This window comes from Nylanderia fulva, unplaced genomic scaffold (assembly GCF_048542155.1).
Source record: "Nylanderia fulva isolate GAGA-0341 unplaced genomic scaffold, ASM4854215v1 Scaffold1, whole genome shotgun sequence".
Taxonomy (NCBI): Eukaryota; Metazoa; Arthropoda; class Insecta; order Hymenoptera; family Formicidae; genus Nylanderia; species Nylanderia fulva.
In genome coordinates this window covers 6,829,918-6,854,891 of record NW_028189192.1, presented here as the reverse complement: position 1 = coordinate 6,854,891, position 24,974 = coordinate 6,829,918, and the positions used below count along the sequence as shown (strand labels likewise).

General features: G+C 32.3%; 1 protein-coding gene, 2 long non-coding RNA genes and 1 other non-coding gene across 4 annotated transcripts in view; 2 read left to right on the top strand and 2 right to left on the bottom strand.

The window, feature by feature from the left end:
* Nucleotides 1-14,786, top strand: part of LOC114931121 (uncharacterized) — a 132,404-nt gene extending 117,618 nt beyond the window's left edge. The window contains exon 5 of the long non-coding RNA XR_003819605.2: nt 14,770-14,786. This is a non-coding gene — a long non-coding RNA (uncharacterized LOC114931121). The remainder of the gene's footprint in view (nt 1-14,769) is intronic.
* On the bottom strand, nt 8,127-14,470 carry su(f) (cleavage stimulation factor subunit su(f)). The gene is made up of 13 exons (XM_029302948.2): nt 14,313-14,470; nt 13,627-13,818; nt 13,415-13,447; nt 11,683-11,780; nt 11,313-11,466; nt 11,003-11,236; nt 10,475-10,858; nt 10,148-10,394; nt 9,985-10,054; nt 9,808-9,904; nt 9,458-9,716; nt 9,202-9,336; nt 8,127-9,132 (listed from the first exon to the last, which is right to left on the bottom strand). Exons 1-13 carry the CDS (start codon nt 14,334-14,336, stop codon nt 8,918-8,920), a joined length of 2,142 nt encoding a protein of 713 aa, XP_029158781.2. The 5' UTR covers nt 14,337-14,470; the 3' UTR covers nt 8,127-8,917.
* The window catches only part of LOC114931040 (uncharacterized), a 266,820-nt gene continuing 256,626 nt past the window's right edge, over nt 14,781-24,974 (top strand). The window contains exons 1-5 of the long non-coding RNA XR_003819590.2: nt 14,781-14,914; nt 15,456-15,523; nt 15,807-15,915; nt 18,105-18,376; nt 18,615-18,659. This is a non-coding gene — a long non-coding RNA (uncharacterized LOC114931040). The remainder of the gene's footprint in view (nt 14,915-15,455; nt 15,524-15,806; nt 15,916-18,104; nt 18,377-18,614; nt 18,660-24,974) is intronic.
* Nucleotides 14,791-14,864, bottom strand: TRNAN-GUU (transfer RNA asparagine (anticodon GUU)). The gene has a single exon. It is a non-coding gene; the product is annotated as a tRNA-Asn (tRNA).

Below are 24,974 nucleotides of genomic sequence, written 5' to 3'. Positions count from 1 at the left end.
TATCCACGCTCGAGTTAATGTGACATGAGAAATTCCACGTGTATTTCTCTTTCTCTCCTTCTCTCTTTCTCTCTCTCTCTCTCTCTCTCTCTCTCTCGAATATCTTTTGCGATTACACAAAATAATAATAGAGAAATTGACATTGATTTTATGATAAAATTTTTTATTTTACCGGATGAAATAAAATATGTGACAAGATACAGCTGTTTTTAGCGCGTTGCATCAGATATCAAAACTGACCATATCCGATGATAATTCAAAATTTCCACGAACACGTGTGATTGACATTGCTATATATACGAAATAATTATTGCGCAAATTGAAATTCCTCAAGAGTTCTCTAATGCAACGATCGATATATCTTTGCGAAATTGGGATCAAACCGCACAGGAGGAAAATGTCGATGTAAACCTACGCGATTGCCGTTCATATCTAGACATGCACGTAGATATGGATACGTATACGTAATATATGTGAGTGACACATGGATTTTATACATATACATACGTACACATACAAATACATGTACAGATATTCAGGGAGCACGAACCTACTCGAGCTATCGATGATCGTCGATGTCGGGCGCCTGTCGGTCGAGTGGGTGCATCGGTTGCAATCGCAGCACTGCTGATTCGGTCTTCAATGGCAGTTCGACGTTCCAATCGTGATCGTATGTACAGATAAACGACGGAAATGAAGCTCTTAACCTTATTTTTCGTTACAGAGCTTGTATCACCGAGGCGAGTCGGTATATTTGACTCCGAACTCCGGAGAGCCATTCGTGAAAAAAGTGCTTTTGTTTAGAAAAAAATTGATTGTTGTCTCTGTATCTGAATTTTCACTGTTCTACGATGATTGTTTCGCATATATTGATTAGCCAATTTTCTCATTAAAAATTGAATCGCAAAAGTTTGCAAATCAAAATTACGCAACGAGATTAACAATATGAAAGAACTATGTTTATTTTAATTATAATGTAAATTATAATTTAAAAATGATGCAAGCAAACTTTCGTACACCTGATTAAAATTGTGAAAGTTCGTGAACCTTGTTACATAAGTTTCTATCGATACCTGCATTTTAAATTCATAATGTTTCAAAACTAGGCTTATAACACTTTTGAAATAAATCACTTCACGAGAAAGTGAATTAAAATTATGACTACTCAAATCACTTTACTCTTACAAACAATTTTGAGATATTTTATTAATAAGAATATAGTAAATATAGAACATATCTTGTCTAAAGTCGATAATGTTTCTATGCAATTTAACCATCATTGTTATTTTTACAAAGAAAAATAAACACTTGAAATTTGTTTTAATTTTTTCTATATTTGATAAATTCTATAATTTAGTTTTATTAATAATATGAACGTTACTGTTAATAATGAATTATAGCCATTACCAAAGCAGATTCTGTTTAATTCTTCCGTAAAAAAAATTGTAAATTATTGTTCAGAATTAATTTGTATTTAATTTATTACTTATACATTCAGACTACAAATGTATCAATACTGTAATTGTATATGTAACTTAGTTTGAGCACGCTATTATCATTCTGCATAATACAATATAATGTGCTCCAGGCAGTAAACTCTGGTCCAGCGACCATATCGCATTATATCTCCATTTCGTATCCGGCTCAATTCATAATGAGTTGTTGTACCTTGAACAAATTAAGCCTAGACTATATGCATCTGCAATGCATATTCTCGATCGTAATTTTAACGACATCCTCGGCGACAAGGATATAACTCCATATTGCTAGAGTTTGGTGCATAAATATTACGTTATACGACTACAAATAAATCCACTGACAGAGAAGGGGAGAGAGAAACACAGAGAGAGAAAGAGAGAGAGAGAGAGAGACATGTGCATCATCGCTTGCAGGGTTGCGTCAGTAATTTAACGGAATATGCGCAATTAGGGTGGGATAATTAATATTAACGGCGCAGGTATTGGTCTAATTTGAATTAGACGAGGTCTGTGTAATTAACACTATTGTTTCGCGACGCATTGCACGAATCATCGCACACATGTGCACACATCCGCCTGCTTAACCGTTTGCGACTTTCGCGTTATCATCAATCATTTTCAAGAACGAGTGAGTGCACTTGCAACATTTATGATTCCTTTATTCGTCCCAATAAAAACATAACGTTGATTACGTGTATTTTAAAATCTGCATTTGTTTGCAAAAAAAGGATGCATTTTTCGAAAAATATTTTTTTGTATTTTTTTCGACAAAAATCGCGAATGTTTAATTAAAGTTTAGCGATGCAGATTGTTTGACGTTTCACACCTCTATGCAAGCGAAAATGACAAAAACTCTCTGTGTTGCACATTAGCGCGAAACACGAGTTTCACGAGTTGTTTTTCGTTCGCTCGTTCTTAACGAATTAAATTATACATTATTCATGTTTACAACGAATAAGATGTATGAAATGAAAAAAAGTATGTGCCGATGATAATAATGAAGATTCAACTTCAGCGAAAGAATCGCGTGTATGTAAACCAAAAAATGATAGGCATAAGTAAATGACGAGAAATTGCGCGTTGATAAAAAGGAAAAGCGAAAATTTATGAAAACGAATCCACATTATTCGTTATCCGCGTGCTATCTGCAGCAAGTAATAAAGAGAGACATAAAGTTAGTATTATATAACTTCTCAGAATCGATGAAAGAAGACACAAGGGAGTAGAGAGAGGACGCGGAGTGTGCAGAAGGAAAGAAAGGGTGGAAAGTCACACAATGTGTTTTTTCTTCATTAATCCGTTCGTTGGACAAAGCTGCGCATTACGTTGCATCGTCCAATTGCGCTCGCCCGTAAATCTTGGAGTGCGACTAATATCATCATCTCTTCAATGTGCAACGTTATTATTCCATAAAGTCAGTCGTGGCGCTATACCGCGTCGGTCATTTCCTCCCGTGCCTTTCGCATGTTAATACATTAGCCGTCGTCCCGGGGTGCAATTTTCCCGCGCGAATGAGCATCCCTCACGTAGGATAACGTGGCAATCTCGCATAAATATCCGCTGGAAGTTTATTACGTCGATAATGCACACCGAGGGAATAAAGTGAAGATGACTGCGAGAAAGACCGACTGAGAGGAGATTGTGAAAGAAGAGCTTTCTCTTTTTGCGCTCCCGAGCTGAGTACATCGAATGTATATCTCGATGTTCTTCCCGCGCTCGAGTATTTTTCTAACTCGAGCTATAACGTCAACGAGGGACGGTTCGTTGAACTAGAGGGATGCGCGCTCAGGGAGGACCACCAGCGGCGTCAGCCACAATCCGTTCATTTTACAAAATGCCATTATCGTGGGTCGAACGCGGGCGGTTCGGATAGCCATTGTGAGGATAACGATGCCGCCTCCGGATGACGAGTGCTATTGAATCACTCCGCCAATACAGCCGCTGCGTTATCGTTCTCATAGATCTGTCTGCTTGCGCCGAGTATTACGAGTAATACAATAAATTGCCGCCGATAGGAGCTGGAGGATGACGATAAACTGGTGGCGTGTTCAATTAAAATCCCCGAAGCGTTCCATTTAGTCCGAGATCAAATTCATTTTAGGCGATACTTAGGATTCGCACCCTCTGACAGTTTGCACGATGTGGATGCGTGAAGGTGATATTATATGCAGATGGGCTTTAAATATTACGCAACGTTGAGTTATCAATGGAAATTAGTGAAGTTTCTCGCAGTAATTACGCGCGTATTAATTAGTGGAAAAATATTGATGAAACTTATTCGTGAAATATCTCGCAATGCTCCGAAGTTCGCTATCGTGCGTATCTATAGAGTATTCTTTACCTGCGAGGCAGAATTTCAAAGTTGGAAAGACAATCGTGAATCGGTTGTTAATCTTGTCGTTACCGATACGAGGAAGAAATTACTCTTACGAGTTATCTTGAAGTAGTGTCCCGTGCACACTTCCAAGTACGAGAGTTATGCGTTAACGTCCTATGAAAGGCCGGGTACCGAGCGGCAGCCAGAGCCTGCTTTCGGCTCTTGTCATTTGTCTTCCTCCGAGATAGAACCAAAGTTTCAAAGACCGCCCCAAGTCGCGTCCCAGAGCAGAGGAGGCCGACGTCTCCCTAAATTTTCGCGCTTGCAGAATTAATGGCGGCGTCAGTTTGTAAAATCTTCGTTAACGTCGCGGGAAGTCGCCGGAAACGATATACGTTCCGATAGTTGGGATCGAGTAAATCGAGCCGGTCGTACGTAATGGCGAGATAGATCCTAATTCTCTGCCTTCGGTGTCGCGAAAACGGAGAAAAATCAGTGGTACCATGCTGCTTTTATTTCCGAACTTTCTGACGAAGGGATCAGGCTTTGTATAGTACACGCCAAATTATAAAGACCTTCTATACGATAATTAAGCATGACTTTACAACCATCTATCCTTTGTTCGTGCGTAATAATCGCATTTAATTCCTCTAGTCTCTGCAAATTTAATGATTAAAAACACCTCCGCCTATATTATATCACATCTCTCAGAATGAAATATGAATACGGAATATGCATTCGGTATTCGATGCTTTTAACAACCGCGCTTCAATTGGCATTATTTAATTATATAATCCCGAATTATATCTATATACCCGATTATACCCCGAAGCTATTTCTAGCTATTCGTTGAAAAATCGTAGGTATAAAATACACTCCTCAAAATAATTAAGGGATTAAAAAAATTGTCCACAAAAAATAGGCAAATTTTAAATAGTTGTAACTTTGTTTCGAAAAATAAGAATTTAAATTTTAAAAAGCGGTTTTAAAGCTTAAAATCTTTGCTTTCGAAAGATTACAACATTAAATTCTCATTTTTTGAAACAAAGTTACAACTATTTAAAATTTGCCTATTTCTTGGACAATTTTTTTGATTGCTTAATTATTTCCAAAAATGTATATTAAAAAATTAATCTCACACAAATTATTTTACTTTGGTATATGTATACTTACATATTTGATATCTATGCTAAGCTTTCATATTATATATACATATTATTTATTTATTTATTTATTTTATATGATCTAAGATCAAGTCCTCTAAGATTGTCGATTTGCGCATTGCAAAATCAATCGTGATTATATCGTTGATGAAATAAATATCATTAACCAGAAGATAATGTTCTGATGGCGATCATTAATTGCTTCCTATTGCAACAGGCGAGTCTCGTAAATATAGCGTCGTAATTTATTGAATTGTGATTATTGAGAATTGAATTATTATTGTGAGAGAGATTTACTGATAACTCTATTAGAACTTTTAATTTATATTAAAACGTAAAATTCAAAAGGCATTATTTTTATCTATTTGTTTCTACCTTATTTTCGTAATGCTATTTTTAATCATACAATTTTCGTAAAATTCACATAAAATGCGCATAAATCAAACTACAAATGAGAACTCCATGGTGGATCGTTATGTGTCGCGACACGCATTTGGCTCGTTAAAAAATCGTTAGTGTAAAAGTATAAAACTCGCTAAACGTAATCTCTCCACATTCGGAACAATCTATGGAATATTTTTTGGATGTGTGTCTTCATGTTATAATATTATTATTTTATTGCATTAATTACACTAATAATTATTGAAATATTTAAGTATAAATTTCATATTGAATATATATCATCAGAGTAAAATTGAAATAATAATTGAAGTAATTATTAATTATTGGATTTGTTTTTACCACGAGTTTTTTCTCGTCTCGCAAAAGTCGCATTGCAGTTCTTTAACGATTCTGATCTAGTCCAATTCGTTCTGTGCTTTGTGCTAATCTTTGCTAATTCATTTATCGCGCGACACTCTCCCTGTAGTTGCAGTAAAAGCTTTCCAGTGCACGTGGATAACGGGAGGATACGCGTTTAAGTACGTTATTGAATCGATACGGAAACACCTGGACCTTTACAGGATTTTCGAGTATCTGCTAGGATTCCCGCGGTTGCTATTCGCGCGCAAGTAGTATCGCATTATCATTTCCACGACGAGAAACAGCCGAGTGTTTTGTATAAAAAATTTCCGATAAAATGATCAATTCTTTACGACGTTGTAGATGCGATGTACTCGATTCGCCTATCAACGATTTCACAATCATCAAGATGCAAATACCGCCGTTTTTATTAATGAGAAGATAAATTATTCTTCGACAAAATTAGACATCATCCTGGATTACATGAGTTTTACTTAGATTACACGATAGATAATCAAATCAAGGGTAATTCTATACTTTGCTGTATCCGAAATACTATATTGATTAAGGAAAAGCAATAAAGTTTCATTTTACGCGTTATCGCGCTTCCCGAAATATGATAAACGAGCCGGCGTAATTAGTCATACCGTGCCTGCGACATCGATTTCCCAGGAGGAGACACGTTACGCTCATCAAGGGGAATCTCGATGGCGCAGGCGGTTTCAGAAGAGAGTACAAGTGCGAGGTATCCTATCCCAAGATAGATGGACGCGCAAGTATGCCGTAGTTACGCGTCAAACGCTTGAGGATTTATGTCCACGTAATAGAGTTTAGATATCCGTTCGCTGCTCATCGCGTGCACTTCATTCAGTAGTAATTAAGACGATAGTGGTCAATATACTGTATAGTTAACTAGGAGTTCATCGTGTCACTCAAAAGTCTGTTGATCTGTCCAGCATTGAGTACTTTAGGTAAATTACTAGGCTGCTTTCATTTTAAGCAAATTGATATAATATCTATGAAATAATGCTATCTTTTATCTCACTCGGTTTTTTGTTCTGTTTTCTTTTTTCGTAGTTGATTTTCTTCAAAGTATTAATTTAAATGGTTTGCTAATATCGCAAAAGTTGAATGACGATATTTTAAAATTTAATATTTAGATGCTGTTTAACATTCATATAATTGTTGTGTTTTGATGAAACAATTTCTACATGCATATAAAAATTTATATAACAATTTATTACAAATGTATGAAATATGATTATTTAAAAATCTCATTTACATTTTTAATATATGTACACACGGAAAAAATAATTAGCCATTATAACTAGATTTTAGCCGTTCTTATATTGCAATCTGAAATTTATCATGCCTAGTTATCCATGCCTCAATTTTAGATATGTAAGTAATATTTTTTAGTTATAGTTAACAGAGAATTCTATGACTAAAAAATATTAGCTATCAGTTAAAATTTTCGTATGATAATTAAATTTTAGGTGTAATAGAGGGATAACTAAAATTTGCCCATAGTATCTACGGTATACTATAAAATTTATTACTCTATAAAAAAATATATTACATAAAAATATATGTAAAATTACATATATAATAAGTGTAAAATTATACGATAAATAATGAAAATATATACATTTTACAGTGTGGCTAATTTTTTCCGTGCAATAACATTTTTAAATGTATGGATTCGATTTTTATAAGAATTTAAAGAAATCTTTTAGGTAAGAATCATTTATTATCAAAATTAGCAGGATAGCGCAAAATGTCATCTAGAAGTTAATTAAATTCGAATAAACTACGTCAGATCTTTGTGATATATTAGTATCACGAAATTCTTGAATTCTTGGCAAATCAATTTTTTTTATTATTAAATAATTTGTTGAAACGGTTGACAAACTAATGTGGTTTCGTGCAGATTTCAGTCGTTTATCAAGTTTTCGGTACAGGTCTAACTGCGGACACTAACTATTTTCGAAGCCCGCAGCCCAATTTACCGTTAACCCAAGGGGGCCATTACCAGCCACTCGAACTAGGAATAGTGATCAAAGTTTAATTGCACCCTTATCGTAAAGTTGTACCTGCTAACAAAGTCTACCTTACCCGCGAGAAGCGCTGATGACGAGAACTATTTACTTCATTGTGGCGTTAATATCTCCAATTTGTTAATTGGACAGCATTATTCATACATCGAATAAGTTTCGGACTATATTTCAAAGCAACAAATGAATTAATCAATGACAAAAAGAAAAATAGTCTTTATCAATATTAAAATTCTATTTTAAATAGCTGCAGATCCGAAATAGCGTATTTTTATGGATTTCCGTACATATTTAATTTCTATTAGTAAAACGCGATATATATACTAATAAAATTTAAATAGAAATAGGTATAAACTGTTATTATAAGATAAAATAATTTAATATCACGTTTATTGGTCCTGTACGATAAATTACATACATTTAAATATGAATATTGATCAGTTTAAAATAAAAATATTAAATGCAATCCCAACAATAGTTACAGCAAAAATTACACGCAGATTGGATACAGCAAAATCGCTTTACAATGATTATTTTATTCTCTAATCTCATTATAATTTGAAGAATTCCGTCTCAACCTGATAGATTCAAAATTGTTATAAATTTAAAGAATATGAATCACAGAAATTGCCCATTTATAGATAAATAGCGCATTTCTTCTTTTATATTTTTACATGTCACAATATGATTTATTTAAAAAATAATATATATTATTTGATATTGTAGTCTCATTATCATCATAATTATATCAATATAATCATAATTATAATACTAATCTTACATTGATGAGGAATAATACATCCAGTATAACAAATATTCGATTGCATTTCTATTGAATTATTTTTAATTTTATGAACAATTGCATGTATATGAGGAAGGATATAAAGTTAAGATGAAAATATAGTTCTGAAATTTCAGAAGAACAGATTCCTGAGTACACAGTACTCGAAATATCGTGCACACATTGTCACATGAGGAATTTAATAAACGTACACATATAACGTATATCTCGCGAATATAGTAAAACTGTGTTTTCCGACAGTTAGCAATGCGCAGAGCGCAAAAAAGTAAAATGATAAAAATATTACATGTCCACGCCGACACGTCGGATCTCTATATTCGTTTCATACTCATATATATCCCTAATACTTAAGTCTCTCTTGTTCATTTGACTCTCTTCTGTTGTCTTTGGCGGTAAATATCATTTATAGGCGGAGGTGGTAAATCTTCCTCTTCGCTATCGTCACCACCTAATCGTGTTCGTCTTCGTTTAGATCCGATGCTCATGCCATCATTACTTTCATCGACGATCCAATGTACAGATTTCGCGAGATCGAACAGCTTTGTATCGCATCCGTTATCCGCCACTGGCAATGGAGCTGTAAAGAATTTAGGACAAGAATTAAATAACGTTCGAAAAAGAAATCTGTAAGCATAAAGATAAATACCGTGATCAGGTAATTGGATTCTACTAAAAACATCCATAAGTAAATCAACGGCAACAAACGGGCCTCTGAAGCAACCAGGTGGGGGTAACATGGTGCACAATTGAGCTGCAGCCGGTGGTAATGGAAAGGAACCGCCTACGTAACAAGAATATAATAATATATATATATATATATATATATATATATATATATATATATATATATAACTTAATTTATATTTGAGTACATAAAAATTGAGATACATTCAAAAACATACCTGGTACCGGATGTTCACCAGGTAGAGGATTTACTTTCGGTTTATATGGGATCATTTGTGACAAGTCGGGTCTAGGTAAAGCGGCAATTGCTTCTTCTGGATCAGGTACACGGGGTAGAGTGCCGATGGAATTTCTAACAACGCTAGATACCTCCATATATCCGATTGATCTCAGTTCCATAGGTGTACAGGGATATAAATCCAAGAATTTATATCTATCTACTAACTGAGCAGTCTCTTTGCCTTCAAATTCTTTAATCTGAAACAGAAAGCAATAAAAGTTAACGATTTTTTATGAGTGACAATTATATATTACTTATTGTTAATTATAATATAGATTACATATGAACCTTTTCCAATACTGCGCTTCGTCTCTTCTCAACTTTGACGATACTAGCTAGATCGCCAATATTAGATTCGAACTCCAAGAAACGATTCCAAATATCTCTATAAAAAATAAATTATTTGTTAAATAAAGAAAATTTACAATTTTGATAAAGTATCGAAATATGTTTTTATATACATACACTGATTTTTCTGGCTCTAAGCTACCAGAAGATAATACTCTCTCGAAAAGAACTCTTGTATTGTTATCCTCTACAATATAATAGTTATTTCGAATATATATATATGGTATATACATAACAATTTACGTAAAGTTACATAATTTTCTTACACACACTTTCTTACCATTTAAATGTGACAAATAATCTATGTAACAAAGAATATAATCCGGATTATCTCCAAACTTCTTCAAGCCTAATTCAAATATACGAAATGCTATGTTTTTATCTTTAGTACAGTAATATTCCATTAACGCAGCAGCGACGTAAACGTGATGTTTACATCTTGTGTCTTCTCGTGCTCGTTTAAACACTGTCCTCGCAGATTTTATACCCTCGGCTCTTCTTGCAAATTTCATATATTGTACATATGCCTGTAAAACGAGATATCTTATTTTATAACATAATCCACAACTTAATTATATAACGCATAAATATATTTATATGAACCAACCAAGGTAGGATCTATATCAGGTATATCAAGAAATTTTTGATATATCTGATGTACTTTTTCGTATTTCACTCTACCCTCTTCGAAGTCCGCGTGTGCAAAATACAGTAACATATTCTTCGATAATAATGTGTTCGTCGCTCTTTCAAACATAGTAGCGGCCTCATCACTGAGATTCTTAGCCGCATTCACGTCACCCTTTTCCGTTAATATCTTAGAACTCAATTCTAAGAAGTGCGCTGCTTGATGCCATACTGCGGGATGATGACCCAAACACAAGAGACACTGCTCGATTGCGAACATAACTCTGCGAGCAACGAGCGATGTATCTTCTGTCCTTAAAGGATTACTGCGTTCCCATGCAATATATTTCTTCCATAATTCGACCTAAACGACGAAAATATATTAATATAACATATTATATATATAATCAATTTCCAGTATTAATTGCTATATAAATATAATATGGCAATTAATACTGAAAATTTTAACAATAAAAAATATGCTAGATATAAGATGAAATATAAATACCTGTTTAACTTCTTCAGGATGACCGGTTGGTGGGACGCTGGGTGCACTTCGATTCAAACCTCTCGTAACTGCTTCCAATTCTTTAGCAACACGTCTTGCATTCATATAATCCCTCGATCTTTCAATTGCCATTTTCTCCGCGATTATTGGATTAATATTCTGCTCAAATGCCATATAATCTTTCCATAATTGCTCCATGTTGATCATGGGATTGATAACACCTCGTTGATAAACCTATGACATTAATTATTATAGATTGCTTGAAAATTATATTTTATTATATAATTTTTTATCATCCAATTTTAGTTACCTTTCGCACAGCACTGATTTTCTGATTTTCAGCATATGATCCGACCGCTTCCACACTCTTCAAAAACATAACGTAATCATTCCAAATACTATATGAATGTATATCCATCCCAATTTTATCTAATGCAAAGTCGTATGCTTGTGCCATTTTCTCTCTAGAAAAATGTTACAATTAATTTCTTTATCTTGCAATGATTCAAAGAAAATAAGCATCTGCAAACTATTATTAAATTCTTATTTATATACTTATAATGGCCATTAATAAAAAAAATAAAAAATGAAATAATGACAGAAAAAAATAGAAAATTAATAAAAAAATAAATAATACATTTTTTATTTATTATAAATTCAAAATATGTCCATGTACTTACTTATATGTAGCTAGACTCGCTTTGGTTTCTTTGACATAAGAAAGATACAGTTTCCACAATTCAATATTTAAAATTTTCATGAGGCACCTTTGGAAAAGCTGTCAGACAAAAGAGATATTTTAGAAATATTGTAGCAACTAGCAATCATAAATATAAAAATTTATTCAAGTTCCGTCTCCTAAAGGAAGATATATATGTATTGTATATATATCTACCAAATTACTTACTTACCCATAAAGGCAAGTTTAATTAATACACATAGTTATTTGTAATGCATAAATCACGGGATTGAACATTTATGTTGTAAGAAATAACAGGTAGAATTTATTAAGAAAATTTTTAATAATACAGTCACTATAATAAAAACAGTATATATAAAATAGGATAAATAATAATGCACCAATGCATCAATTGAGAATAGTTTATTATATAAATGATCTATTAATAATAATGAAAGAGATATTCTTGATATGTTTTATATATAAATATATTATATGTATTGATATATATAACATAAAAATGCCCCACAAAATAAAAAAATGTATTTATTTAATGCATGTGGGGCCAATTATAGAAGATTGACCTATGTGGGATCCGGAAATGAATGATCCCAAGACATTATAAAAAAATTAAGACAATGTGAAGCAGCATAAGATGATAATAGAGAATATGCTAATATTAAAATATTTTAAAACAAATGAATAAAAATGATATATTTAAAAATTTAATTGTGTATGAATATTTTATCAACTTATGCTACTTCTGAAAGTACTCGCAATATTTGAGTTTTTTTTATCTATGTCAAATTTTCTCAAATATTGCTAAGAGGAAGGGTAAATAGAACTTACTTTCGATACTCTCTGATTAGATAAAACATTATAAGATGTTCCTCAAGATACAGATTCAATCTGATTGAGGATTTGATGTCATCTAAGTACTTGAATCTTATACTTATTATAAATGACTACTCAATTTGCAATAATATTTATATACAATACCTTTTAAGCACAAATAAAAATATATATTGCAGGAAGGAATACAAGGCTATTATATTCAGAAAGTTGTCTTCTTTAGATCATATTTTTATACAGCAATTATTATTTTCAATCAATAAACTGTGTAACAAATATATAATGTAGCCAAAGAAAACAACCTCCCAAACATTTTAACAGATTGATCATTAATCAATGAAATAATTGGCTTATGGTGAAATAGTTTTTTATTCACCTCACATAATATGCAAAGTGCTTAGAAGATCACATTATATATGATAATATTTGAACATTGCATGTTAATAATATCCTAAAATTCTGGCCTGTTATGCTACAGCGACAAAAGAAAACAAATATTTCATTCCACAAAAGCAGTATAATAAAACAATTAACTCTATAAAACGTGTACTGATAAACCTGATTAATGAATTAAATAAAGATGACATTAGAATCACATACAAAACATCATTCTTTTCTATTCGCGGTTAGTTTAATTGTAATCAAAAGGACCAACTTTTTACTTTAATTTATAACATATTTTATGATATTTTATATTTAGGCCTGCTTTATTTATCTGCATAAAATAAGTTTTATTTTTGTATCATTTTTTACTATTTTCATATAGAATAGAATTTTTATATAGAATAGAATTTTTATATAGGAGCTAATTTTTAATAACATATAAATATATACATAAACTTTTTACTAAATATATAAATTCATATAAGTTAATAACATACCTTTTCCACCTTTTCAAAGTTCCGCATTTTCATCTAGAAAAACGAATAAGAAATATGCCAATCAATAACAACAATAACACATAATAAATCTTTTTTAACAAAATAATTTAGAGTATAATATTAATTTTTTAAGCCTTTATATTACAATATAAAGTGCAAGTTCAATTTTTGTAATAATTTTTACTTTATAAAATCTTTCTTTGCCCAGTTACCTCTTGTTCTATGTAAATTTTCCAATAACGTCCAGCTGATGGAAATACTGATACCAGTTTTTCAAATACTGGTCTCACTTCTGTAATCGGTCTAGTCTGTGCCTCCCTTATAAGAACGCTCCATGCCTCCAGGTCATAAGATGATTCATCAACTGTCTTCTGAGCACGTTGTAACTTTTCATTTCCCCAATCCTAGAAATTCAAAGAAATTTCAATATATATGTATATATTAATGTGTCTGTGTGTGTATGTGTGTGTACACATACACATACACACACAAAACTTCCATGCATAATTCAAATATTTTTAGTTTCTTTCATATAAATGCACATGTGTACACAAGAAAATGTGCAGAAAATAAATATATAGAGATTCTTGAATATTATTAATATAAAAACAGAATTCTTTCAAAAAGACATAATATAATCGTTTATAATATAAAATGCAACATGAGCATGAGTGTATGTTCGTTTTTCCTATAGCATTTTGTAACCTTAAAAGAGATAATTTCACCATAATGCATTACAATATTTCTTAAACAAAAATTTGAAGGGGAAAGATTGATGTGAAAATTCATGATGGGTTTTTTATGCATATTGATAATCAACAAAGGGACCTTGTGGAAAGCGAGGTTAGAATGTAAGCAGGCCAGAAAATCGAACCATCGAAACATCGTGGCTACTTACAAATTCCGTTTTCTCTTCTGTCATTTTATTTCCTGGTCGTAGTCGATCGTAGGCAAGATCTGCAAAAAAAATTCACTCGCGAAAAAAGAATTATTGTTCCAAATCACTCACTCACAAAATCGTCACGAAGTAACCGAATATGGAGTAAAAGGTACATATACAAGACCAGCATAGTGTAATAAATATTCGAGAAACGTACGCAGCGTCACCTGCACGCGCTAGGGAGAATGACACTCGAGTCTCAGCGACCAATCAGATTTCAGTATTTCCGCGTCCGTGATGCATTCGATAAATAATCGATTGTTTCATGGTCGATTTTCTGTTCGAAGTACAACTTCAAACGAAACCTCCCTCTTTATCGAAGAACGTGCGTCTCCTTGCGTAAGAACAAAAAAAACTCGTTAAATGTGATAATTAGATCGATCGAGTCTTATAATTATGTGTATCTCGTGTGCAGGGAGTGCAAAAAGAAGGACGCCGCCCCCGGGTGGGCTCGAACCACCAACCTTTCGGTTAACAGCCGAACGCGCTAGCCGATTGCGCCACGGAGGCGTTTCATTTCTAGGTCGCAGTTGTCCAAGAGAAGGAGAACGGCGCGAAAGGTACCTCTCGATATTTCATATCAAAGTAAAATTAATTATTTATTTTTTATTTATATTGGACGCGTATATATTTAGGCGTGTATTTATATCTTGCAATATAATTTCGTGTAAAAATATATATCTGACAACGCTATTAAAGAGAGCCTTGAAGTAGGCAACAACTGTTGCAGCTGCATTCAACGGATTGCATATTGCGAAAGGCAGTCTATTTTCAATATATATTTCTATGCTTATGCGCGCGCGAAAATCGCATATAATAACAGTTGCGCGGTTCATCTATGTGCTATATATATATATCATCGGTTTCTCATAAACGTTTCATTCAAATGTTCAGTTAATGTAGCGAGCTAACGTGTAAACGTGAAATAAAGAAATAGGAAATCTCCGCATATATGAAAAATTGTTAAGAAGGTAATGCATCTTATTAAATGTTATTAGTTATTAATATTTACTTTTTTGATATTAGCGTAATTGAAATTTTTTTTATTTTTCGACAGAATTGACCTTGTATATTCTATATATATGTTTCATACTATCGAAGCAAGAGGTGCAAAGTACTATCGTCTGAGAGGGACAGAAAGAGAGAATCAAATACTATGAGAGTGCGAGGTACATAAATATTCACTTATTGTTACTTGTTATTTTATTCGAAATCCATTTGAAAGAAAGTAAACGACGCGAAAAGTACTTCTTGATATTTCATATAAAAGTAAAATAATGATTTATTTCTAATTTATATTATGTGCATATTTATATATATATACCTATATATCTTGCAAATACTTTTGTATAAATATCTGACAATGTATTAAAGAGAACCTTAATTATTGGCGTAATTAATTTTTTTTTATTTTTCGATAAAATTTATCTTATACGTTCTATTATGTTTCAGGTTACCGAAACGAGAGTTGCAGAGTACTATCATCTGAGAAAAGAGTCAGTCACAACAAAATCAAACATATTGTCGCTAATCAATGTTGCAGTCTTTATTCTGATATCAGGTGCATAAATATCCATCTCACAATATTGTTTTATTCGAAATCCATGAGGCAATCTCGTAATTTTATCGATAATAACATTGTTGCTGAAAAAAACTATTTTAACTTTGAGAAAAATAACAGAAACACTCTGTACATAATATAAATTTCGAGATTAAATCTAAATTATTTTGAGAACATATATAAAGTCAATTAAAAAGGAAATTAAATAATCTATATGACTAAATCATAGTAATATTGAGGAGCAAATTTTTATTATTATATTTTCTATGCTTTAAATGTGATTATTGCTTTTGACAAAGTGTAGAATATGAGAAAAAGAGGAAGAAAAGAAGAAAAAGTTCCGTTCTTATATGTCTTAAAATATGTCTCAAATATTCGATTAATCGCCTAACACAATAATTTTGATATCAATTATATTTTAACTTAAAATTATATTTGAATTTAAAATATAATGTATTGTGTTAGCGATTAATCAAATATTTCAGATATATTTTAAGCATATAAAAACGGAGCTCTTTCTCTTTTTCTTTAAGTACTTTGTCAAAAATAATTACATTTAAAGCATAAAAAATAAAATTTGCTCCTCAACATTACTATGATTTAATATACATTGTAGATTATTTAATTTACTTTTAAATCGACTTATATATATATATATATATATAATAAATTTCACTTCTAATTTAATAGTACAATGATACAATAGAGAAACAAATAATGGAAGAATCAAGGATCAGGAATGTTAAAATTAAGATGGTAACCGCGCGGACGAGCGACTAGGTGTCGATAATGAATCTCCGCGTTAATTAGCCTCCGACCGGACAAGGCGATAGGTGGTTCATTGTGGCATACTGATATCTTCCTCCTTGCCAGTCCTCCTGGGCAAAGTAAAGCCCAACTGAAACGTTACGCTTGTTATTCGTTAGGTGTACGATGTCATCTTCCCTGGCGGTCCGGTTACTTCGCCTTCGCTAGCCAGCATCGATATCGGTGCACGACCATATAATTAACAATGTTCCTTGATTCTTTATCTCCTCCAACGAGACGCGCCTTACTTCTAGAACGCAGACAGATTTTGTGACAGTGACGCGACTTATCACTGATCCAGAAATTATCGTTAAATCGTTATGATAAGCATGTTTCGTGAAAACAACTTGATGTTACGTCTTTTTAAATATTCTATTAGCTATAGCACATTTTATATAAAATTAGAGAGAACTATCAGAAAGAGTAGTAATGTATTCCAGTTTTATTTTATTATTAAACCACTTTGCATATAATTTCCACGTACATATTAAGTTAAAAGTCACTCTTCAGAATCTAATATTTTAAATATTCTATTACCTATAATTTTATAAAAAATCACATACTTTTATAAAAAATTAGAGAGGAATTTCAGAAAGAGTAGCAATGTATTTCCAATTTTATTTTATTATTAAATTACTTGCACGGGAATAAAATATCCGCACATATAAGAAAGTCAAAAGTCGCTCTTATGAATTTAATATTTGAAACATTCTATTATTTATAGCACATTTTATATAAAATTAAAAATAAATATTAGATAGAGTAGCAATGTATTTCAATTTTATTTTATTATTAAATCACACAAATAAAATTTCCACGTACATACAAAATTAAATGTCGCTCTAAATTTAATATAGTACGTATAAGATATTATTTATATGACGTTTAACACGTTATTTCATTGGGAAATGAAGTTAAGTCAGAAAGGGTTAATGATGAAGTCAGGTGGAGTCTGGGTGTTCTCGTGGAGACAGGTTCGTGCAGATCTCATCTGGGACGTATCCCTTGCGCGTCGACAGAGAGCTCTTCCATTACACTGGGCGGTGGTCTCCGTCCTTATATCTAGGACAAGTCAAGTCTGCTACGGCTGTTGATCTGATAGTCCCAGGATTTATGACGACCCTGATGGTCCATTTAGCGCTGACATGACTGGACGGAGGCGCACTTTCACGTGTATATGCGCGCGTGCGAAATATCTTGTTAAAAACAAGGGTAGGAGAAAAAGAGGAAGGAAGATTATAAACAATTTAACGGCGCGTACATTAATGTATATTAAATGCAAAAATTGAATAACGGCATCAATTAAGTGTGCCTAAACGACTCGATAGCAACGATTAAAAAAAGTATTTCATAATAACAAAATATTTTATGTTTGTTTTCAGTGTGCCACGAATGGTTCGTCGCGTATTAGTTCAGGAGTGTCGTAAAGAAGGTCGCGTATTTAAAGGCGGGAGTGCCGTAAAAAATGTCGCGTGTTTAAATTCGGGAATGCCGTAAAAATGTCGCGCGTTCGAATTCGGGAGTGTCGTTTTTATCGTATCGCGTAATGAACCGTTAATAAATTGTATTTTCGCGAGTGAGTGAAACAACTCCTGACAACCTGAGAGGATGAGGAGGCCTAGGAGGCATCAGGCAACAACCGAACAACCTTGAGGTAATTTATTTATTTATTTTATATTATTTTTTATTAATCACACGCTTCTGTACTCATTTAATTGATGATTTGAACAAGAATTAGAAATAAAAATTTGTATACATCTTGCAAAAAAAGTGTATATTTAAGAAGAATAATGTATTCAAAAATTATATGTTTTTAAATGTCTCCTTATATTTTTATATATATAATTATATATATATATATATAATTTGAATTTTATATTTGTATGTTATAGATCGACGTAGCTTCTCGAGTCAATTTCGTCATTGCACATCATGTGGTGAGTGAAAAGTTTTTATTTTATGGTAAAAGAAACGTTAAGTAATACAATATATAAGTACATGTAAATTCTGTACAACACATCTATACATTATACATATATCTTAATTTTTAAATATTAATTAAACAAATTTTTATTTACATACAAGTTTCAATACTTCTTTATACTTGACGTTTATTTTACCTTTCTTAAAAAGAATTTGTTATTGAAATAAAATGATAAATACAACGTAAGATAAGGATACCCAATTATTGATTCATGCAAAATTGCAAGTTCTACATCTTCTACGAAAAAAAATATCAGACAGTAAAATTTGTAACAAAAACTTACGAATTTAAGATGTCGAAAATACTCGCACTGTTATTGTATAATTGATATAATTAATGCACTTCGCGAAAATTTAATTTCCAAGAAAAAAGATTGAATAATTTTTCTGTTATATAATATTATGAAGAACGCATTTATATTTTAATATTAATTGATTAACCTAATTTTCTGTATTTATACAAAATTTTGATATTATGAAAATGATTGTCTTCACATTGAATTATTTTTAATTTTGAACAAAGAAATTTTGCTAAAAAATTATTATTCTATCTGCGTCTAATAATTCGTGCAATCAAATTTCTTTATTTAATCTAAGAGAGTACGGTAAATTTCCGCGGCGATAAAACAAATAGATTTATTACGATGTATAAGATTTGATAGGTTTATATTGCTTTTGTGAAAGTATTAAGGAGTTAATTATTACTCTAAGGAGGGCGATCTGCAAGGTAAGCCTGAAAATGCATTCATATTTAATAGCGAATAAATTTAATACGGCGTCTCGTAATCTATTAAATCGGCAAATCTATTATATTTTTGCCGGATACAGTAATCAAATAAATAAAAAAATACCGCAATTAGCGATTACTGCCACAATAAAATGATAACGCGAGGATCTTATTGTATAAGAGGAAATACAAGAGTGTCAGAGATTCGATCGTTTTTCGATTGAATCTTTTATTAATCCACAGATGTTATATAAAAATCAAAATTCGCATTGTCTCATTTTATGTCAAAATATATTTTAATAATTTTTTTAGATTTAATAATATTCATATTTAATGATAATGACATAAAATTCGCTTTTTATTTCTTTCAAAATTATGATTTTATATCAACGTATTACAATTTAATTACAATTTATCAAACTTATTTTTTTCACTTTTGGTGGTCTAGATTATTGCCTCGTCAAACGATTTGAATAATTTAGTAGATACTTCTTAAAATATTACGTTCTGGTGTCATGCGTGGCATCAGTTGCTATACTCGGTAGAAGAGTAAGCAATTACGATAATAAAGATGAGTATTCATCACGCGATTTTAATATTCGTATATCATAACGAAGTAATTATAGTACTGCGATCTATGGCACAGTAATATTAACAATTACTCAGTACGATGTCGAGCGTGCTCACCGCGGGCGATACTTATTAAAGCGCGCTGCATGGAAAGGAGACGAGCACTTTTTATTGATTCGGTAGAACATAAAATCTGCAGGTTATACGGCTCGCGAATAGATTCATATGCGATAAACGTGGGACTGACATTAAAACGCTTCTAATTCATTAATAGCCCGCATGAGTAATAATTGATATCGCGTAATTGCCAGATCGGTCTCGCAAACGAATGTGGGACATCTGGAAAAAAGTATTACGAATTGGCGACGTTAGCATTGACGTTAGCATAATATTATCTCATATATGATTAGATTATATATTATATATATCATATATAATTATTAATTCTATTTATGATTCAATTATATATTATATCATATATTACGATCCTCCTGCGATAGATGCGCAGTTGAAGTGTATAGTCCCATCTTTTTTAATCGACTAATTTATCCATGATAATCGAAGATAAAGCTTGCATGTATAATTGTTTACCGTAGATCTTGTCAATGTACTTAGAGTGAATGTAAGGAATGTAATCTATCGTGTTTTTCTTTACCCATATACGAATATGTATATGTTCAATGCGTTTACATAATCGAACGAAAAGATCACTTATAGTTTCATCTCTTGCAGACTCCAGTCTTTCGTTTCCAGATGATTCCAAGTACAAACTAATCGTTCAATTTTATAAATTCGTTTCAGTTCCTCTAAATACTTACATATGACCTTTAAAAAGTACTTATCTTGCATTGTGAGATTCTTCTCATAATATATATATTTTTCGTAATATATTTATCATTATCATTTATATATCTTAATTTTTCTTGTCGCGCTTAACTCGCTTGGGAAATCGTTGAAAATACTCAACGTTCTCGTAACCTTGATACCTTCGAGAAGTAACTGGATAAGGTAAAGGTAATAATCACAGGTACCTTTCTATACCGCCATAGTGGCGGCAGCATACTGATTTCTTAGATAATTGTGCAATTGAATTTGTTGCACGACCTTGGCGCTACCGCAACGGTGATATCACCGTCTATTTAATTATCACATTCATTGCCATTTTCGAATACTCACTACGAATACCTTGCCACCATATACGATAGTTTAATAATAGCTCTCTGATTGGTCCTAGACACGTGTTAGCCGATTCGCAAAAACTTGACGATTTTACCTCCGTGTAACGTACTTGGATGTCTTAGCACAAAGGCAAATCCATATTTTACTAATAACCAAATTTTAAATAAATTATATTTAATTATATTTGATATATAGAAATTTTTACTAATATCTTTTTAATATTATTAAATTTGTTATATAAATTTATACATATTCAGACATGAGGATTATATTAGACTTATGAGTGCGATATTTCGCAAACTTTCAGATGAACAGGGGAATACGACCGAACATATATCGGCTGTAATTGCGAACGGTAGCCGTTAATAGTCAGGACGTTATGCAAACTTAATATCGTCGGAACCGGCAATAATAATCCTCGATTGCGCGATTATAAAAATCTCAACTTTCGCAGGGAATACACATCGTAGAGCCGCTAGAAAAGCGTAAGGCGCATTTTACGGCGAAGTTTCTTGCATGTGCGTATACATGCAATTGGCGCTGCCGTGGGAAACGTGACACGAGCTCGCTCCTAAACCTGAAAAGCCGTTTCGAGACCGTAGATAGAGGTCGTCGGTCGGTCGGTAGCTACGTACGACTTGTACTCGACGCACAGGTATACCTCCGATAGCCGCACGCAATAAATTACTTATTTGCTTGTCACAAGGAATGTCCAACCAACATTTCTCGTCATCGTCGCACGATGCTGCATAGAGATATTACACGTTAGAGATCGAATAAACTCTTATTCTTTTCTATTCTAACGATTCTTTTAGAATGTGAAAATAGAAACTTTATTAACGTTGGCGTATTATAAATAGTAAATTTTGATTTTTAATAGATTTATTATTTTTATTCTTATTTATTAGTTAGAAAGACAAATAATTAAAAGTGGTAGATTTTTGTTAGATGCTACGAATTACGTATGTTTCATTTAGTTCTTCGAGTTTATTACATTCATAAAACTTTCTTCATTTGTAATTAAGACTCGAAATTTTGATGGATTCCCCAGAACGTGCAAAATAATTACATTAACAGATAATGATAACATTTTCAAGAATCAATTATAGAGATATTAAATATTACACGCGTACTATTAAAGAAAGTAATCTAAATGCAGTAACTTAACATATACATACCGACATTCGTGCGAAACTATTAGAGATCAAATTTATCTACGTGTTACATATCACATTTCTCTTCGAGAATATACAATTATATCGTACTAATACCATGTGATTAGTATGCATAAGAATAATGTACGCAGGGCTTTACAGTTAATATGTTATCTACGGTTGAATCGGCTGTTGTATTTAATCAAGTAGTTCAGCGATTCATTACGCGTGCATTCGTGCGCTTGTAATTCCGCTTTGCAACATTTTATAAGATTGTTAATCTGCATCGAATTGTGTCGTAAAGATCGCGAGATATGACAGCTGCTACAGCAATAGCACACAATTTCCGCAATGCTGCGTCACGCAAATACTATTATGCGCATGTCTTCCTTTTACAAATAAACTCATTGTCTCTCTGAAGTCCGGCAACTTAAATTAGATGATAATGACAGAATAGTTACAGATACAAAAGTTACGTTATACAAATGCTGAAAAGGAAAAGTGCCATTAAATATTACTTTCTTAACGAAATAACTTCGATTAGAAAACGTATACTTCAGCAATTTTTCCTATCAGTATCTGTATAATGTAATTTTTGCGCCAGTAACTATTCTATAAAAAAAACATTTTTCTTACCAAAATAACTTTGATTAGAAAACGTTTTCTCTATAAATGATTAGTCAAACCAGTCAATTAAATATGTAACTGAAATTATATTGTTATAATCAAAAAGTAAGATTCTTACAATTAGTATCATTAAATATATGATGTAATGACATTTTTCAAGCAAATCACTTTTTATGATTTATTAAGTTAGTACTGATTTTATACTAATGCAAAAACATACGAAAAAAGAAGTAGAAATGAAAACTTTTCTCAGCGGGCAACGCCTGTAAAAACTCGTTTGCAAATTGCACGCCGTTCTCCAGTCTCGCGAATTTTTCCACTCTATAAGACGCTACAAAACGCGTAAAATTCACTTCGCCAAACGTAATAAGCGCCGGACCCTTTTACGAGCCGCGTGGACGCGTCTTCGTAATTCACTTTCTAATGCTCGGCTAAAATTATATCGTCACTTTTACCATGCGGTAACCACACTATTCCGTTCCCTTCTCTATGCGCGCGATCGGCGCGGATACGCCGCAAACGTGCCCGCAAGCTATGATTTATAATGCAACGCGCGATGCTCGCAAAAAGACGTTCGCTCTCGTTCCCGTTCGCACATCGCCGTGCGATCGCAATCATTATTTTTTTCTCGCGAAGGTCGCGATGTATTCACGTTAATCCGTCAGCTACTGTGACACATTCAAATCTGACCCTGATATAAATTTTATAAATTGTTAAGATACTTTCACTGATTATAAGTTTAAGTAAAAGAGATACATACAAAATTATTTTACAAATTATAATACACAAAACTCAATATTATAATTGCATTCAACTTCTTCAAATCTGGTTCTAATAACTGAGATGTATTATTTAATTCTAGAATCAATTTTGATCTATATTAAAAAAAATTAGATTAATATAAAATATTAAGAAAACTATTTCTTTCAATTTTATTAAGCATATGTATCTTTTTTTTTTATATTATTTATCGGTGGCTACGATTTTTGCTGATGTAGGTATCTTATCAAATATAGAAAATTTAATAATAGATTTTAATATTGATTAGAATGATATTGTTTTCTTGTACACTATATTCGCCATGACGAACAAAAATATACTTTACACAACACAGCTGGGTTACATTAAGAGACGATAAGTAGGCTTGACACCTTTAATGCAGTGGCTTCATATGATTCGGATTATGCCGCATGTACATGTATACCTCGCACCCGCTAATGATGACAAATATATATATCCGCGCAAAGTACTACTCGTGATCAATAACGTTCGTGGACAACATTGGCCATTCGTTACGTTCAAAGCAAATGTGTGTACGAGGTTGTAAACATATATTTTACTGTAGCTGATAATCGCGCAGCTTTACGCAGTGTATCCTTATTTGCCGAGAAACGCGCTAGGTCTCGAGGCCGCGTATGATTTGGCCGATTTTCTTCTACTTGAAACCCTTGATCGCGTCGCGACGTGTCAATTTATAATCATCAAGAAATCACGCCGCAATTACCGTCAAAAAGATGTCTCATTAGTACCAACGTGATTGACGCGAGTTATATATTAGAATCTCATTTAAATTTATCGCGAGTATACACATATCGATATAGAGTCTATGACAATTACAGAAACTGAACAAAAAATATTTTCGTAATTTGATATAATTGTATTTTAAGCTTGACATAAAAATACGCGATAATGTGTTGAGAAAAAAATAATGGACGTCTATATTTTTTTTATTTAGAAACAGCGTAATATTTTAATAATTAAATAAAAATTTATTACTTAAATTAAAAATACATGTGTTTAAATTGTGTAACTCAAGATTAAAGTATTCTTCGGAATGCGACCTCCACATACGTGTAAAGTATTTAACGTCCGCTTTATAGCAACTATGCTATTTTCTAATAATAATGGCCATCATCAATCGCCTAGTGACGCGGAAGACATGTGGACACGATACGAATGGCATGATCACGAATACGAGTTTCTTGCAGCCACTACCTTAAGCGTGCTTGTGT